This window comes from Pygocentrus nattereri, chromosome 12 (assembly GCF_015220715.1).
Source record: "Pygocentrus nattereri isolate fPygNat1 chromosome 12, fPygNat1.pri, whole genome shotgun sequence".
NCBI lineage: Eukaryota > Metazoa > Chordata > Actinopteri > Characiformes > Serrasalmidae > Pygocentrus > Pygocentrus nattereri.
In genome coordinates, this window is record NC_051222.1 from 12,712,511 (window position 1) to 12,729,756 (window position 17,246).

Here is a 17,246-nt window from a genome sequence, read left to right on the forward strand (position 1 = left end):
AAATTACCATTACAGTGCATAGCAAAGATAAATAACAAGTAGTTTCTTAACAAACCTCTCTCTCTGTGTGAAAATGACTACTAGTGCATGAGCCCGCACAGCTCTTAAACATGAACCCCAGTTTCCCAACATATTTTTAAGCTGTTTAGTGGTAAATTCTCTCAGTTCTTTTACCAAAACGACCAGTCTTTGGGCAAGACTAACACTGTTAACTGCTAACACTGCCTTTGTCCTATGTAAATGTAGATTGTAAGTCGCTTTGGAAAAGAGGCTCTGCAAAATGCCATAACTGTACATGCACAGAGTGAGGTGTCAAATTTAAAGAGTATTTATCTATACAATAATTTATTTACATAAATACTAACATTAAATAAATATTAACAAAAATTCACGCAATTAATTATGATTTTATGTAATTTAGTGTTAGTTTAAACATCCCTCTTCGAGGCAGCCAGGTAATGGTTGGTTACTGTAAACATTGGCTTAGGTAAAAAAATACTTTAATATACTGGATATGCTTAGGGTGGAATTTAACCCCTTAAAAGTCATGTTACACACTTATGAACACAACTAATTTGTAACAATTTGTAGAACGAGGAAAACATTTTATAATTTTATAAAATCTGTAATTTTTGTTATTTGTTATTTATAATTCATGCTGTTTTAAGGACTGTCAAAGGATGAACCTGCCTGGATCAGTGCCCGATTTGAATGTAGGTAGCAGAAGATTAAAAGATATTATACATATAAGGAAACCCACTTACCTAAAGACTGATAGAGCTCAGCCATCTTTGGATGGTCCCAGCATGTTGTTTGGGTCTGGTGGCTGTTGGAAAAATCATAATGGTGTAGAAAAAGGTTAATGATGAAAACTACAGACTGCTTGAGGCTAAACAGTGTTATTTGTTGTGGCAAAGGACATTCATCTCCTCTTGTAATTATGTTGTAAAAAACATTTATTTTAAATGCTATCTTGTGATTATATTTTTTAAACATTTAGTGTGATATGTCAGAGAAGAAACATCTTAACATGACTAAGAGTATCAGGATAGGAGGGGGAAGGGCACTCTGTGCATGGAAAACACTAGGTTTATTACTTAAAATGACTTTGACACCCCTAATTTAGAACGGTCCCCAGTCAATTCCAATCCCAATGAGGCACTTGTTAATTAGTTAATGGAGTTGAATCATTTGTGTTTGCTGAAACAAAGCACAAAAAGGTACAGTGTTGGGTCACCAGGACTGAGATGAGGAACCTCTGATTTAGAAGATAAATAATAATTTCACTTTAATTTTTTAAATAAAACATGCATTATAGTAATTGATATTATTTGGATAATAAGTGCACTTTTCATTCTTGATCTATGATTTGACCAAATTGGTCAATCATCATAATTGACTGATTAATCAATTACAGAATTAATAATTATTTGCAGACTTATTTACATCTTTTTCGTGAGGTGATTTTATGTGCCATTGACTGCTGTACACCACCACAGCAACAAAGCCGCATGACAAACTTCAGGAGTATCCGGTTGTGATATGTTAATTTGTGGTCTGTGGAAGCCAGGGTCTAAGGCACTAATTTAGATCATGTTTGTTTTGTCCATTTCTTTTCACTACCTGAAAAAGTTATAGGAAGACCTCTTTTAAGGCAGAGCTACAAGATCATAAGTATAAGCACTGGACATGGATGGATGTAACTACAAACAGCAGATGAATTGTGTTATGTTCTGAATCCTGCTGTCTACAAGTGGGATTTGAACACATTTTGAGTGTTTAACTGTTACAGTACATTGCACTCATTTACTCAAACAATTGCTGATTTCTAAGTAGGTTACCATATACTTAGCATGGTTAGTAAAAAAAAAATATGTACTTGTACTTGTAACCATTTTTTAAAAACCAGCATTGATGCATCACAAACACACAGCTTTAAGAAGTTGGTTTACACTTTACATCTGTCAGTTCTAACAAATAGAATTGCAACTAATGTGTCAGCAGTTTATCTGTGTCAGTTTTTCTTGATACCATTCTGTAGATGATGTGTAGCTGACTCTTTGTAAAAAAAACATTCTAAAACTGCAGCTATGAACATGCTAAAACAACTGACACTGGGCAGACCATAAACATGGCTCCTACTTACTGGTGAAAGGGCCCAATTAATAGCTTTCTGAGGTTTAAAGTAATACAAGATAGAACAGATGGGGCACAGTCAAAAACTGCATACTACAACATGCACCTATACAGTAGGTACAAGAAAACTCTTGCTAGTCTATTCTAATTGATCTAATCTACATGACAAAAAATGTTAAATGGTAGTTTAATGCCAGAATGGCCAAAACGATTAAAGAACGATTTTGTTTTGGTCTTGTTTTTTCCCCTTATAGTTCACTCGCACGTTTTGTACTGTAAACATGCTCTGCATAGCTTAATGTAAATCATCTCAGTCAGATCGGAATTCACGTGGGTTTTTACGTCAATCCAACTCGACATTCCTCATAATTTCGTGCTGCTGAGACCTAATAAACATTTAGTGTGATATTTCTGTACAAAAAAAAAGATGAGACTTTTATTCGATTTAAAAGGAATGGCCGAACGCAGCCGTGGGAAAGCGAGGCTGTTACATCAAGGAACAGTTAAAAGCCTGAAAGAAAAGTTTAAAGAATCCGAGGACACCAACCAAAGAAGTGACCGCGCCCTCTTTACGGTGAACTCGAACACATTCTGGGTGATGAGCCCAGCTGTCATTCAGTGAAGCATCATGATCGCCGCTGTGGTGCTAGCGAAGACTAAACTTAGGCTCCGGGGGCGGCTGGTGCTCGTTCGGGCATGACTGTTTACCTCTGAATGATCCAGGTGAAGCAACGTGACGCGTTGTTCTTTTGCGCATGCGGGTCAGTTTAGAAGCGTGATCTGTTCAAGCTGATGTTGCACAGAGATCACATGTAAAAAAAAAAAAAAAAAACTAAAAAAAAAAAACATTGCTAACAGCCAAACAAATATCAGAAAATTTGAATTGGGGCCACTTTTACCTGCTGTATGAACATAGCCGTAGCTTCCATGCTGCAGAGTCATGTGACTACATGCGTGGATGTCAGTTTTTAAAGAGACAGTACATTAACAAACAGAGCGGGGAAAGGATTAACAACGTTCAAAAAATCGAAATAACTGACATGGGCAAGATTACATCGGTTAGAGGTTCTGAATGATACACCACTTATAATGTAATTATTGTAGTTGTAGGCCAATTATCATAATTCTGTCTTTAAAATGTTTAAGTGAATTTTATTACTGAGAGTCATTTTTATTATTAAGATGTTAGTATAACAAATTTTAGTGTAACAACATATCGAAAAAATAGGGCTGGCCTGAATGATTTTAATATTTTTAACTGTTATTCGAATCTTTATTGAGCATCTTAATGTAAATGGCCATTAAAGCTAAAAGAGCAAAGATGCCTAAGAAATCATTTGAGCGCTTAACATTGTCAGACCATAAGAAAATACTCAATATCCATCCATCCATTTTCCAAGCCGCTTCTCCGTCAGGGGCGCGGGGGCGTGCTGGAGCCTATCCCAGCAGTCATTGGGCGGAAGACAGGATACACCCTGGACAGGTCGCCAGTCCATCAATATTTATATTCAATAAAAATATTCAATATGAGGCTGGCATACCATAGAGGCACTACAAGTATGATGAATCTTGAACATGCAAGTATGGAGGTACTTCTTTAAATACTACTAGGCTCTGGTGAGGGCAATGCTATAACCAGCTAGTTCATAGCTCAAATTTTGACAGTGGATGAAAGGAAAACTGGGACTAGCGCCCTCAAGGATGCGCTCAGACAAATGAATCTGGCATGGAGTTGCAATTTACTTCAGCCACTCTAGTTGTGGACTCTTTAGGCCGCAGACCAAGAGCTCAACATGGTTATGGTGGAGCACAACTCAACCTGCATGTCCCCCAAGTACTGCATTCCATGATATAAGGGAAAACTTGACAAACTCAAACAAATTATGCTGAAACAACTAAAATTACAACTGTGATGCAATAAAACAATTTTAATTTGTTACACATTTAGTGTCTTGATATGATGAACCTAAACCAATTCTACTAGACAGGCTCTAGCCTGATTGTTAGTACATTTTTGCTTCCGTGACAAACAGCAGTGACAAACATCCTTAAAATTATGGTTCATTAGGTAAAGATGAATATTTTAAGGGTGATGGATATAGTAGTATGGATAGTATGGATATAAATTTGGATATACCAGTAAGTATTCAAAAGCCTATAAACTAAAATGCTGTTTGGCGAGCCCTATGAAGTACCACATTGAACTAAAATTAGTAATTTATTGATTATTTAACGAGGCAGAAAATTGGACAGGCAACACACTTTTACCTCAAAGTACAAAAATCATGTCGCTAGAATTGTGAAATGGTAGCTTAATCTTACACGTGCTTTCTTATACATATACATCATCTACTTTGACCTTGATAAATAAAAAAAAAGAATCAACAACACAAAACAAGTCTTAAGGCTCTTGCATGCTATGGATTGAACCTGCCTAGGCACAGGTACCGTGTAGGACAGCTGTGCATGCTAATAAAGGCCTTGTGCCAAGTCTCCCACCGAGACCCCAATACCTGCATACAGAAGTCGCCTGAAAAGACGGAAGTGGTGTCATAACGTGGGCTTTGACAAAAAAAATCTCTTAATTGCATTGGGTGATAGTTAGGTTAGCTACGCGTCCTACTTATTTATCTTAACACACACACACAAGCATACCTATACACGCTATGCGAATCTACTTTAAATTCGGCTCATCTATATATCCATCTATTACAACCAACATTATGGAGTACAGTCTTCGGTAGAAAATGGAACTGTAACGTTCTTCGCGTATAACGTTAACCTAGCTAGCTTAAAATGTGACGTTAGAATATGGTGGGATAAGAGGGCCTGCTCAGCAAAATACATGCATTTAAAATCTTAAGCCAACACCACTAACCAATGAGCTAAACAATCCTCGTGTTTTCTTGATCAGACAAGATCTAATAGCAGATGCATGAAGAAACAGTTGAAGCAGTGGGTCGTTAGATGAATGATCCCAAGAAAACATTCATAGAACGACTGAAGCATATGACTGTGGCGAAAAACAATTGATCAGTATTTGTTCCAGCAGAGCAGAGAGGCACCTGCAGGGCTGTAGAAAACGCGGGTGGGGGGAATGTCTACAACAGCTGCACCCGCAGGCGTAGCTAACACGAACGAAAAACTCCTTCAGTGTCCTTTGATTTCTTGCGGTGCAAACTAGTCGACATTAACCGCTGCGCTGATTCGCTGCACTTACTTCCTCAGCTGTTCCCTCATCGTTTTCGATATATAGATTATCCAAACGATATCTTGTAATCCGAGAGGTCGATGTTGTGGCGAGTCACTGCCTTGGTGTGTTCCCTCTCCGCAGGGAAAACGCATCAGATTTCCCTGCAATCTCCTCACGAGAGCTGCTCAGACAAGGCGGAGCTATTCCGTTGACTCCCTTCCCCCAAAACCCTTTACTGAGGAATCTAACGGTAAAGCTAGCTTGCTAAAAACAACAGTATTTTGCTGCCTTGTCAGAGGGAGGCTCTAAATAGCAAGTTAGAGTGTAAAGCAGTCGATTATCATGAAAGACATTACTGATTTGTCAGATCGCGTTCGAGGCCGATCTAACACATAGGCTATAATTTAAATATATACTTTTTCAGTATATGCACATTTCTGAACACTGGCTGAATATTTAGGTAGTATGTCGCGTGTTATTTTTTGTAATTGATGTAGGTTAACGTTTACACAGAAGGAGAACAATGGGGAAAAAAGAGTCTTCACTGTGGTGTAGTGATAATTGTTGCGCTTGAAAGATTACCGATTACCAAATAATGTAAAGCGGCAACAGTAATAATAGTAGAACAAAATAAAGAATCATACAGAGAAAATATTAAGATTAACCTCATATTAAGCAGTAGGCTACAAGCTCATTACAGTAACTTAAAATATGTTTCAGGTATAAAAATATAAAGTATAAGGCATAAAAATAAAATAAAAATTGGTTGTGAACTGTAATTGATGTAGTTAAGTGATGCAGCAGAAAAGAACTGATGCACTGAAGGAAAATATCAAAGAAAGTCAGACTTTTGTTCATAAGAAATGACACATTTTGTTGTTTGTACCACTGCTCAAAGAAAACACACACACACACACACACACACACACACACACACACACACACACACACACACACACACACAAAAGTCACAATTACTAGCCCTCTTGATTTTGCTATTTTCTACACAATTCCAGTCTTCACCTGTATAATTACATATCGCTTGTGCTGGAAGAAGACCTTGTATCTCCATTTTTGTCATTTTTCAATTTTTGACATAATTTTAAATCCCTTATGCGGTTTGTAGTGTGTGTAAATTTCATGATGAATGCGCCAAATGGCGCAAAATGACTTGGAAAAATGTCTTCTTTCTATTGACTTGCATTAAAAGTAAAGCATGTTTTTCCTTCTCCTGTAAAGTTATCATTTTGGAGATGAGGTTTTCTTCAGACAACAGCAATATATTTGATGCCTAATTATTATTTAAACTATGCCTTCATAAAATCTTTTACACATATACAAAGATTTTGTGCAGGTATATTTTTCGTTCATCATGATGCAAACAATGTAAATGTAGGCTCAAATGTACAACAGTGGTTTTAAGGTCTAGTTATGTAACTTTTTTCCTCAGGTGAAAAGTATGTATTTCTACCTTTTCATAACCTAATGTTTTAACCCAACCCTGGGAGAGAAACGGCTTAGAAAATGTGTGTGTATTATTATTATTATTATTATTATTATTATTATTATGGAGATATAAGAATTCTTGCAGACACCATCTTTAAAAATTTGGAACTGCTCAAGGACAGCCACAGGAGTGATTCCTAATGCCTACAAATCATCAGGGTCTATTAAAACTTGTCCCCTAGTGCCTAGGGGAAAATCCAACTCTAAAAAAATATATACGTACAGCCTATGCCAAATCTTTGAACAGTAAGTACTTAGCATAAATAAACAGCATATGATTTCAGTGTTCAAGGCACACTATATTTCCAAGTGTATTCACTCACCATCCAAATAATTGAATTCAGGTGTTCCAATCACTTCCATGGCCACAGGTGTATAAAACCAAGCACCTAGGCATGCAGACTACTTCTACAAAAATTTGTGCAAGAATTGGTAGGTCTCAGGTGCCACGTGTGCAACAAGTCCAGTCATGAAAATTCTTCGCTACTAAATATTCCACAGCCAGCTGTCAGTGGGATTATAACAAAGTGGAAGCTATTGGGAATGACCGCAACTCAGCCAGGAAGCGGTAGGCAATATAAAATGAGCAGGTCCTCAAACTGTTCCCACAAAGTTGGGAGCATGAATTTGTCCAAAATCTTTTGGTCTGCTGAAGCATTAAGAGTTCAAGACAAATATTGTTCTCCTGGCAACCACTGAACCCAGATTCATCTATCGGACTGCCAGATGGAGAAGCATGATTCGTCACTCCAGAGAACATGTCTCCACTGCTCTAGAGTCCAGTGGCAGCGTTTTACACTGCTGCATTCAACACATCATTTTACACAGGTAGGTGAAGGTAGTGTTAGCTGTTTTGCCCAAGAACTGTTATTGGTACAGTGGAGGGCAGGGGCTCTCAACCTTTTCCACCCCAAGTCCCATCTGTGCATAACTACAAAGCATAGTGGCCCTCAAGAAAACTAAAATCAACTCTTTTTAAATACAGCTTTTTTTTCTTCTTTTCTTAAATGCTGACACAGAGCCTGAGATTTAGGGCCTGAAAAAAGGATCAGATTGACTATTCTGGATGTCTTGGAGGTTTGCAAAATTTGTAGTTATGTTAAAAAACATAAAACATGTTAAAAACACACGGTTGTAGTGATGTGAAAAAAGGCTGGGGGGAGAAAAAAAGAATAGAAATGTACAAGGTAGATGTGGACTGTGATTTGGAATGTTCCTTGAAAATACTCTACTAGCTTTCCCACAGGAGTAACTGTTTGCTCACTCCTTTCACTGGGCTTTTGGATTAGTGTTGTCACAATCAACAATAATGAGAAATCTTAATTGATAACCACGTTGTCATTGTCAATAAGCATTGAACTGAACAGGAATCGAGAACGGTGGGTTTTAGCTGGACCGGTTAAGCGGTTTGTTGCAGAACTGAATATGGGTGTTCACACGTGAAAACGGAATGAAGTAAAGAAAATGGTGTGATAAGTCCTCACCAAATAAAATGCCCTGAAAGCCTCTCCATCTTTGGCTAAATGTCTGCACTGCACGCCCATGGCTACGTTATCTCAGATTGATTAGCCACGACTACAAGGATTTTATTTGTACGTCTCTAATATTTGTATTGATTATAATTTGAAAATATTTAACTCTTAGATTTTTAATAATTAATTTAGTCATTTTTTATGTGTTTGACTTTCAGTGACGTTACCGGCCCACTACGGACAACTGGTTCCCTTTGAATATAGGCCTGCAGACCACAAGAGGGTGCTTCACGACCCACTGGTAATCCGAAGCCTAGGTTGGGAAACCCTGGTGTAGGATATTTGCCTGGGTGGGGGAACTGAACCCCAGTCTACTCCCTAGAAGGCAGAGGTGTTATGAAGGCAGTGGAAATACTTACTTTATATAATATGGAACATTGTTGGGAGAAACAGAGCGTTCAAAAGGACTTTGTACAGAGGCTGTAAGCAGAACAAAAACAATCATGTCACATCACATTACTGACATCACGTAAACAGAAACTGCAACTACCCCAGTTTTACAACCCCATTTCCAAAAAAGTTGGGACACCATGCAAACGGTAAATAAAAACAAAATGCACTAAAGTCCAACTCCAATTTATATACGTAATACGTAACCATATTAAATTGAAAATAGTACAAAGCTAACATATCAAATTTTGAAACTGAGAACTTGTATTTTTTTTTAATATATGCCCATTTTGAATTTGAAGCCAACAACATGCTCCAAAAAAGTTGGGGTGGGGGCATGAATGGTAGTTCATTGGTAACAGGTCAGTAACATGATTGGGTATAAAAAAGCATCCCTGAGTCTTTCAAAATTAAAGATGAGGAGGGGTTCACCACTCAACAATTCAAGAATAATCTTTTGCAGCATAAAATAGCAAAGAACTTTTGCTTCTCTTCATCAACAGTATATGATATCATTAAAAGATTCAGAGAATCTGGAGAAATCTCTGTATGCAAGGGACAAGACCAAAAAACAATATTTGCTGGCCATGATCTTTGGTCCCTTAGTTGGCACTTCATTAAAGACAGATATGATTCTATGGTGAAAATCACTCCATGGGCTCAGGAACACTTCTGAAAACTGGAAAACAAGTTCATTGCTTCATCTAAAATTGCAAGTTAAAATTCTAAACTCCAAACAAGAAACCATACATTAACATAATCCAGAAACACTGCCACCTTCTCTGCACTCAAGTTCATTTAAAATGGACTGAGGAGATGTAGAAAAGTGACCTTTGGCCCGACAAGTCCATCCATCCATCCATCCATCCATCCATCCATCCATTTTCTAAGCCGCTTCTGCCCAACAAGTCAACATTTTAAATTATTTTTGGAAATGATGGAGATTATGTCCTTTTGGCTAAAGACCACTCGGCTTGTTATCAGTGCACAGTTCAAAAGCCAGCATCCATGAGGATATGGGGGGTGTATTAGTGCACATGGTATGGGTGCCTGGCACATCTGTGAAGGCACCATTAACAGTGAATAATATATACATGTTTAGGCAACATATGCTGCCATCCAGACAACTTTTTCAGGGAAGGCCTTGCTTATTTAGCAAGACAATGCCAAACAAAATTCTGCACATATTGCAATTGCATTGCTCCGTATTAAAAGAATTTGGGCGCTAAACTGGCCTGCCTGCAGTCCAGACCTTTCAGCCATTGATAGAACATTTCCCACATTATGAAATGAAAAATATGACAAAGGAGACCCCAAACTGATGAGCAGCTGAAATCCTATATTAAGTAAGAATGGGAAAACATATCACATTCAAAACTACAGCAGTCGGTCTCCTCAGTTCCCAAACGCTTAGAGAGATTTGTTAAAAGAAGAGGTGATGAACACAGTGTTGTTGGCATCAAATTCAAAATGAACATATATTTTTCAAAAAACAAAATTTCTCAATTTCAACATTTGTTATGTTGTCTTTGTAGTATTTTCCTTTAAAATGGGGTTTACATGATTTGCATATCATTGTATTCAATTTTTATTTGCATTCTGCCCAGCGTCCCGACTTTTTTGGAAATGGGGTTGTACTATATAAGATACATTGCACTGTGGCTAATGTAGTATTATCATATTACTGTGTAAAATAGAGAGGCACTAATATTGTATTACAACCCCAACTTGTGTTAAACATAAATAAAAACAGAATACGATGATTTGCAAATCCTTTTTAACCTATATTCAATTGAATACACTACAAAGACACAATATTTAATGTTCAAACGGTTAAAGTTTATCGTTTTTTGCAAATATTCACTCATTTTTTAATTTGATGCCTGCAACACATTCTAAAGAAGTTGTGACAGGGGCATTTTTACCACTGTGTTACATCACCTTTCTTTTTAACAACACTCAATAAGTGTTTGGGAACTGAGGACACTAATTGTTGAAGCTTTGTAGGTGGAATTCTTTCCCATTCTTGCTTGATGTACAACTTCAGTTGCTCAACAGTTCGGGGTCTCCGTTGTCGTATTTTTGGCAGCATATGTTGCTCCAAAACCTGGATGTACCTTTCAGCATTAATGGTGCCTTCACAGATGTGCAAGTTACCCATGCTATGGGCACTCACACACCCCCATACCATCAGAGATGCTGGCTTTTGAACTTTGCGCTGATATCAATACGGACAGTCCTTTTCCTCTTTGGCCTGGAGGACACGACTTCCATGATTTCCAAAAACAATTTGAAATGTGGACTCGTCAGACCACAGGACACTTTTCCACTTTGCATCAGTCCATCTTAGATGAGCTCAGGCCCAGAGAAGCCGGCGGCGTTCCTGGGTGTTGTTGATATATGGTTTTCGCTTTGCATGGCAGAGTTTTAACTTGCACTTGTAGATGGAGCAAAACTGTGTTCACTGACAATGATTTTCTGAAGTGTTCCTGAGCCCATGTGGTAATATCCGTTACAGAATGATGTCGGTATTTAATGCAGTGCCGTCTGAGGGATCGAAGGTCACGGGCATTCAATGTTACTTTTCTGCCTTGCCTCTTACTTGCAGAGATTTCTCCAGATTCTCTGAATCTTTTGATGATACTATGGACTGTAGATGATGAAATCCCTAAATTCCTTGCAATTGCATGTTGAGAAACGTTCTTAAATTGTTGGATTATTTGCTCATGCAGTTGTTCACAAAGTGGTGAACCTCACCCCGTCCTTGCTTGTGAACGACTGAGCCTTTCAGGGATGCTCCCTTTATACCCAATCATGACACTCACCTGTTTCTAATTAACCTGTTCACCTGTGGAATGTTCCAAACAGGTGTTTTTTGAGTATTCCTAAACTTTCCCCAGTCTTTTGTTGCACCTCTCCCAACTTCTTTGGAACATGTTGCAGGCACCAAATTCAAAATGAGTGAATATTTGCAAAAAGCAATAAAGTTTATCTGTTTGAACATTAAATATTTTGTCTTTGTAGTGTATTCAATTGAATATAGGTTGAAAAGGATTTGCAAATCATCATATTCTGTTTTTATTTATGTTTTACACAACGTCCCAACTTCATTGGAATTGGGTTGTAATAACACTAAAAATAGTCTTTCACCTTGTAGAAAATTTTGAGAATGGGGTCCTAAGTCTCTCTGGGCTTCGGTAAGGTGGGTCAGATGTCCTTCAATTGAGATCTAAAGAAAGACATAATACATAGTTTTAAGAAGGAATCAACACCTTCAGTGAGGAAAATAGTATGGTGGTAAGGCAAATTAGACACACTTGAAAAAAATGAAACATCAAGTCAATCACAAAATTTATTTCCATTGTCATATGGTATGTCCTTAACTTGTCTTGCAAACATATGTACGCTGCATTACACCTATCTACTGCAACATTTTTGCCACCTTTCTTATTTCAAATAATATTTCTTTCTGTTCAGATACCTACCTTGCCTGCTATGCTAGCTATCCTTGAGACTGTTATTTTGTGATACATTAGAGGTACCAAGCTGACAACAAAATGTTTAAATAAAATGGTTTAAATCTTAATCTTAACATAGTTATATCCAGACCAAATTAATGTTATCCTAAGAGAGCTGAACTCACTGCTTATTGCCCAAAATATTGCAGTATAATAATTACCTGCAGAAGTCTCCATCTCATATTGAGGTCCTCAATTCTGTTAAGGTTGTCTGGTGAGAGCTGAACACCCGGAGTTTTAAATGTAGAGGCCAGTTTGTTGACTTGATTTACATTATCCTGAATGGGAGCTATTTCTTCCTGGAATGCCTGTTCAGTTAAAGAAAGCTTAGTTTAAGTGCTATTACAGGAAACATCTACAGAACAATAACTTCATTTGTATGAGCCATAATTTTATTATATGGCTATTTATTATGTGGCTATACACAGAGCTTATATATCAAGTATTTTACTACCTTGAATATTCTATTACAGGGTGGTACTTTTTTGTTGCATATAATTCTATGGCTGAATGAAAGACTGTTTAAGTAATTAACTACAGACTTAGATACAACAGCAGGAGGAATGCATCTTGCATTCTGTCAGTCCTGCAGTAGGCCCCTTCTAGGCAAATGTTTCTAAAAAGGTAGTTAGGGTAATAAAAGTGTGTCCTGAATTCAAACGAGAATGCTGCCAACCAAAACCAAAGTCCACATCTCTTGTTTGGCATGGGTAAAAAACAAAGTAAATATCGCACAAGGAAACACCAAGATCTATAATTGGATAAACATGTATGTTTATGGAGATTACACTATAATTGGTAGGGTTTTTTAGGTCATGGTAAGGCAATTGAGGTGATGCAAAATATGCATGAATTTTTCAAGGGATCAAAATTCCTACCAACACCTTGTTTGTCAAAACAAAGTACCCTATGCACTATAATCATGATCACTGCACAATAAAGATTGGGGAACATTGCTAAAGAAAGCTGCCACGAAAAAAGCCTATGTTGAGATCAATGTGAAAAATACCTCCCAGGATTCAGAGAATCCCATGTTGGCTGGGTGCTCCAGCATTGGCTGGCTACTAACTCACTCACCATAGCAGCAAGCTATTGTGAATGTTTTAGAGGTATCCTAGGCAGTTACATTTGCTAGGCTATGATGGATCAATTGGGTGAATTAATTTACTACAGCACCACCCTGAGCCAATTATCTTTTTCTAAAATTGTATTTGAGCATCTATTTTTCAGCACAACATCATACGTTTATTTTTAGGGACCTCCCAAAATTTAGATTTTGTGACATTCAGGGGGTTGAGATTAATAAGTGGGTCCTAGACAAAAATAAAACACCAACTCATTTTTATTTCAGCTAAAGTTTGTGGCATGTAATAGACACAACAATTTGGAAGAAAATTCAATGTTCTGAGGAGACCAAAACTGAGCTTTTTGGCTTAATTCTAAGTGCAATATTTAATGCCAACCTAAAAGAACACATTTCACTGAGAATATGCCTAGACTGAAGTGTGGAGAATGTTGAATCGTGTTTTGGGCATGCTTTTCTGTGGTAGGGACTGGAAAACTGATATAAGGAAAGATATAAGGAAAAGGGGATGGAGCTAACCATAAAAAATGCTGGAAGAAAATGTGCTGTAATCTACAATTCATCTTTCAACATCCAAACATACTGTTAACCTAACATCCTAAACATACTGTTGGAATAGCTTAAAATTAAAAAAATCAAAATGCTCTGAAGTACCTCACCCAAATTTCAAACACCAATCTCATTGAGCATCTGTGCAATAAATTCAAAACTAATATTTACAAATGGCCTTCATTCAATTTAATTGCTGAAGCAATTTTACCAAGAGGAGAAAGTTGCTGACCTCTGGGCACTATGCGCCTCAGCATCCGCTGACCCCGCTCTGTCATTTTACGTGGCCTACTACTTTATGGCTAAGTTGCTGATGTTCCCAATCGCATCCACTTTGTTATAATACCACTCACAATTGACTGTGGAATATTTAGTAGTGAGAAAATTTCATGACTGCACACGTGGTATCCTATCACGGTACCATGCTGGAATTCACTGAGCTCCTGAGTGATCCATTCATTCACAGACATTCACATCCCTTTGGGATGAATTAAAACAGAGACTGTGAGCCAGGCCTTCTCGTCCAACATCAGTGTCTGACCTCACAAATGTATTTCTGGAAGAATGGTCAAAATTCCCATAAACACGCTCCTAAACCTTGCAGAAAGCCTTCCCAGAAGAGTTGAAGCTGTTATAGCTGCAAAGGGTGGGCTGACATCATATTAAACCCTATGAATTAAGAATGGCATCTCACTCATTCATGTGTATGGAGGCACACAAACCAATACTTTTGGTTATATAGTGTATATGCAATATCTTAACAGTTACACTGTGTTTCACTCAGTACTTGCTCCACCCTAACTTCCACACTCCTTTTCCTGCCATCAATATCCATGAATGAAAGAAAATGTGATGTAAACCACTAACCTTAACTATGTCTATTTGTTTACACAGATTGTCAACAAGCAAGTCTCCAACTGGGTCCCAGGAGTCCTTGACCATCTCAGCTTGCTGAAGCTTGAAATCTAACTGTTCCTCTGCATCCTGAAGTTCCATCAGCCTTTCCAATGCTAGTTCCAGCTGTCGCTGCCACTCAACTGCAGCTGGACCCAGTACCTTCCATTGTGTGGTTACATCCTCTGCCTCCTTGCGCAATATACGCTCCACATTTTGAACTCTCTCTTCTGTGCGGATGTCTGGGGAACACAGTAACAAGAAATTACTGTCATTGCAAAAAATAAATAAATAAAGAACAGAGTCAACAATATGTTGTGTTTCTCTGCTGAGCTGTTCAACTGCTCCGCCTCCTGATATGGCACTACAAATGGGGTTCCTGTTGCATTTCTGCTTGTCCTCCGTATCTGCTTCACTACCTTGGAGACCCTTCAATGTGTCATTGAACATTCTGCTGTGATCACCACCTTCCACTTTGAATACTTGGGAAAATCTATATTTAGCTTCATGAGAACCAATCCTAATCTATTTCTAGACATTTCACACCTACCTTACATTATATACAGAGATGTGTTCTAACACAGCTTATACACAAGTGCTGTATTAACAGGCTGAAGTTGGCTCAGCCACATACACACAGCAAACTTTTGCTTTCCTCTCCACTCTCAGCTAGCTGACCCCTGCCATTCGTCTCTGCCTCCCAAAATATAAACACATATGAAGGGATGAAGAGGACTTTTGCAGAAGGTGTGACCTGCATACTGCACTCAAAGGACCCAAAGACAGACCCGAGTTTATTAGCAGCAGTTTCTCTGTGGGTGAGCCCATGCACTGGGTTGGAGTTGACATAGTAGAACTGTTTCCAGTCCTTCCAGTGTTGCAACTGTTTACAGTGCTGGGAGAAATTGATTTGTGTTGTCTGCCATGGACTATTTCACCAAATGGACAGAGGCCTATGCACTGCCAGAGCAAGAGGCTAAGACTGTTTTCCATGCCTTGGTTGAGCGGAAATTCAGTAGGTTTGTGGTTCTTCAGACCATCCATAGCGACCAAGGGCGCAAATTCAAATCCAAAGAGTTTGTTGCCATGTGCAAACGGCTTGGTATCAGGAAGATCTACACCATCCAACTTCTGACACCAAATGTAATGTTTACCACTAGAGAATAAGACACAGCTTTTGTACATGTTGTTGTGCTTTATTAAGAGAGTAAGGTTGGCCCAGCCACACTGTACACACAGAGAACTATTACTGACAGTTTGCTCTCTAAGCGAAACTTTCCTCTCCACTCTTAGCCTCAGCTTGCTGGACCCCCCCACCCCCAAGCAGGCTAGCCCCGCCTTACAATAATAGTCTCTGTAGGAAAGCCCAGTGAATAAATGATCTCCCCAAAACTAATAAGAAAAATATTTCCCAAACAGACATAAGAATAACATAGGTGTACCCATATTTATTTTTTATTTGTAACCTTATACTACTTTTGCCTCATTCCTCTACTTAATATTTATTTCACAGTGCATGAATGTACAGCAAATATAACAAACAATTTTAATAACTCAATATTCATGGTGGCTGTACGGCACAGCAAACACCTAGTATTATAATAAAAATAGCTGTCTTATAAACAGTAAAGCAGAGTTGGTTCCCTTGGTTCCTGGTTAAAACAAAGACATACCTCTTTGACCAGGCCTCTGTTTAGCCTCTTCACTAGGCATCTCAATCAGGAAACTCTTCACATTCTCAAGCGCTCCTTTGACTGATGGCTCCATTGTATTCAGTTCCCTCCTAAAGGCCTATAAGAAAATGCTAAGTTATGCAACAATGGTGAAAAGCTGTTGTTGTCTCTTTCACAGCACCTCACTGATAATGTTTAGACCACTCACAGTAATGGTAGGGTGGGAATTTAATCTGATTTTGATTTAGGGCTCCAAGATGTAATAATTAAACTTCTCGAAGCATCTTTAGTTTTACTTGCTATAGCCTACATGATGTTTTTTGTCCCTGTATTTATCATTTATACATAGTGTTAGCTTAGTTGTAAATGAATGTAGGCTACACTCTGAACACTTGTTACATCTCCAGGCCTGTTTCACTTAAAAAACAAAAAAACAAAAAAAATACTATTTATACTATTTTATATTAGCTTTATACTATTTATTTGATATTACTGATCTTTGTGCCATGTACTTTATATCGCATAGTTCAGTGGTTTTTAACATGGCTTGAGTGCCAAAGGTGTTAGTTTTCTTTTTTTTACTATAAAATTTAGTGGTTAAATATTTATATTTACAGTTCAAGTCAATGTAAAACATTGCTCTTTTCGATCACACAGAATTTATTAATTCAATGTGGACAACTGGTAAAAAACAGGGTCTTTCAAAAAGGAAATCTGGGCATCTACAAGCGAGGCCGCCTCAGTGTATCAAACTCAGAAAAACAAGGAAAC

The 17,246-nt window shown here is 37.9% G+C and overlaps 1 protein-coding gene across 11 annotated transcripts in view; it reads right to left on the bottom strand.

The window, feature by feature from the left end:
* Nucleotides 1-17,246, bottom strand: part of dmd (dystrophin) — a 177,924-nt gene that overhangs the window by 50,047 nt on the left and 110,631 nt on the right. For 9 of the 11 annotated variants that reach the window (XR_001858753.2, XM_017717729.2, XM_037543617.1 and 6 more), the window contains 6 exons: nucleotides 16,476-16,593; nucleotides 14,776-15,044; nucleotides 12,437-12,583; nucleotides 11,908-11,986; nucleotides 8,727-8,787; nucleotides 765-826 (listed from right to left, as the gene is read on the bottom strand). Coding sequence is in view for 10 of the 11 variants with exons in the window: in XM_017717729.2 (XP_017573218.1) it covers nucleotides 765-826; nucleotides 8,727-8,787; nucleotides 11,908-11,986; nucleotides 12,437-12,583; nucleotides 14,776-15,044; nucleotides 16,476-16,593 (736 nt within the window). In the remaining variant the exon portion in view is untranslated. Of the gene's footprint in view, nucleotides 1-764; nucleotides 827-5,356; nucleotides 5,565-8,726; nucleotides 8,788-11,907; nucleotides 11,987-12,436; nucleotides 12,584-14,775; nucleotides 15,045-16,475; nucleotides 16,594-17,246 lie in introns of those variants that run through there. The other 2 variants (XM_037543618.1, XM_037543616.1) reach the window with 2 other exon arrangements.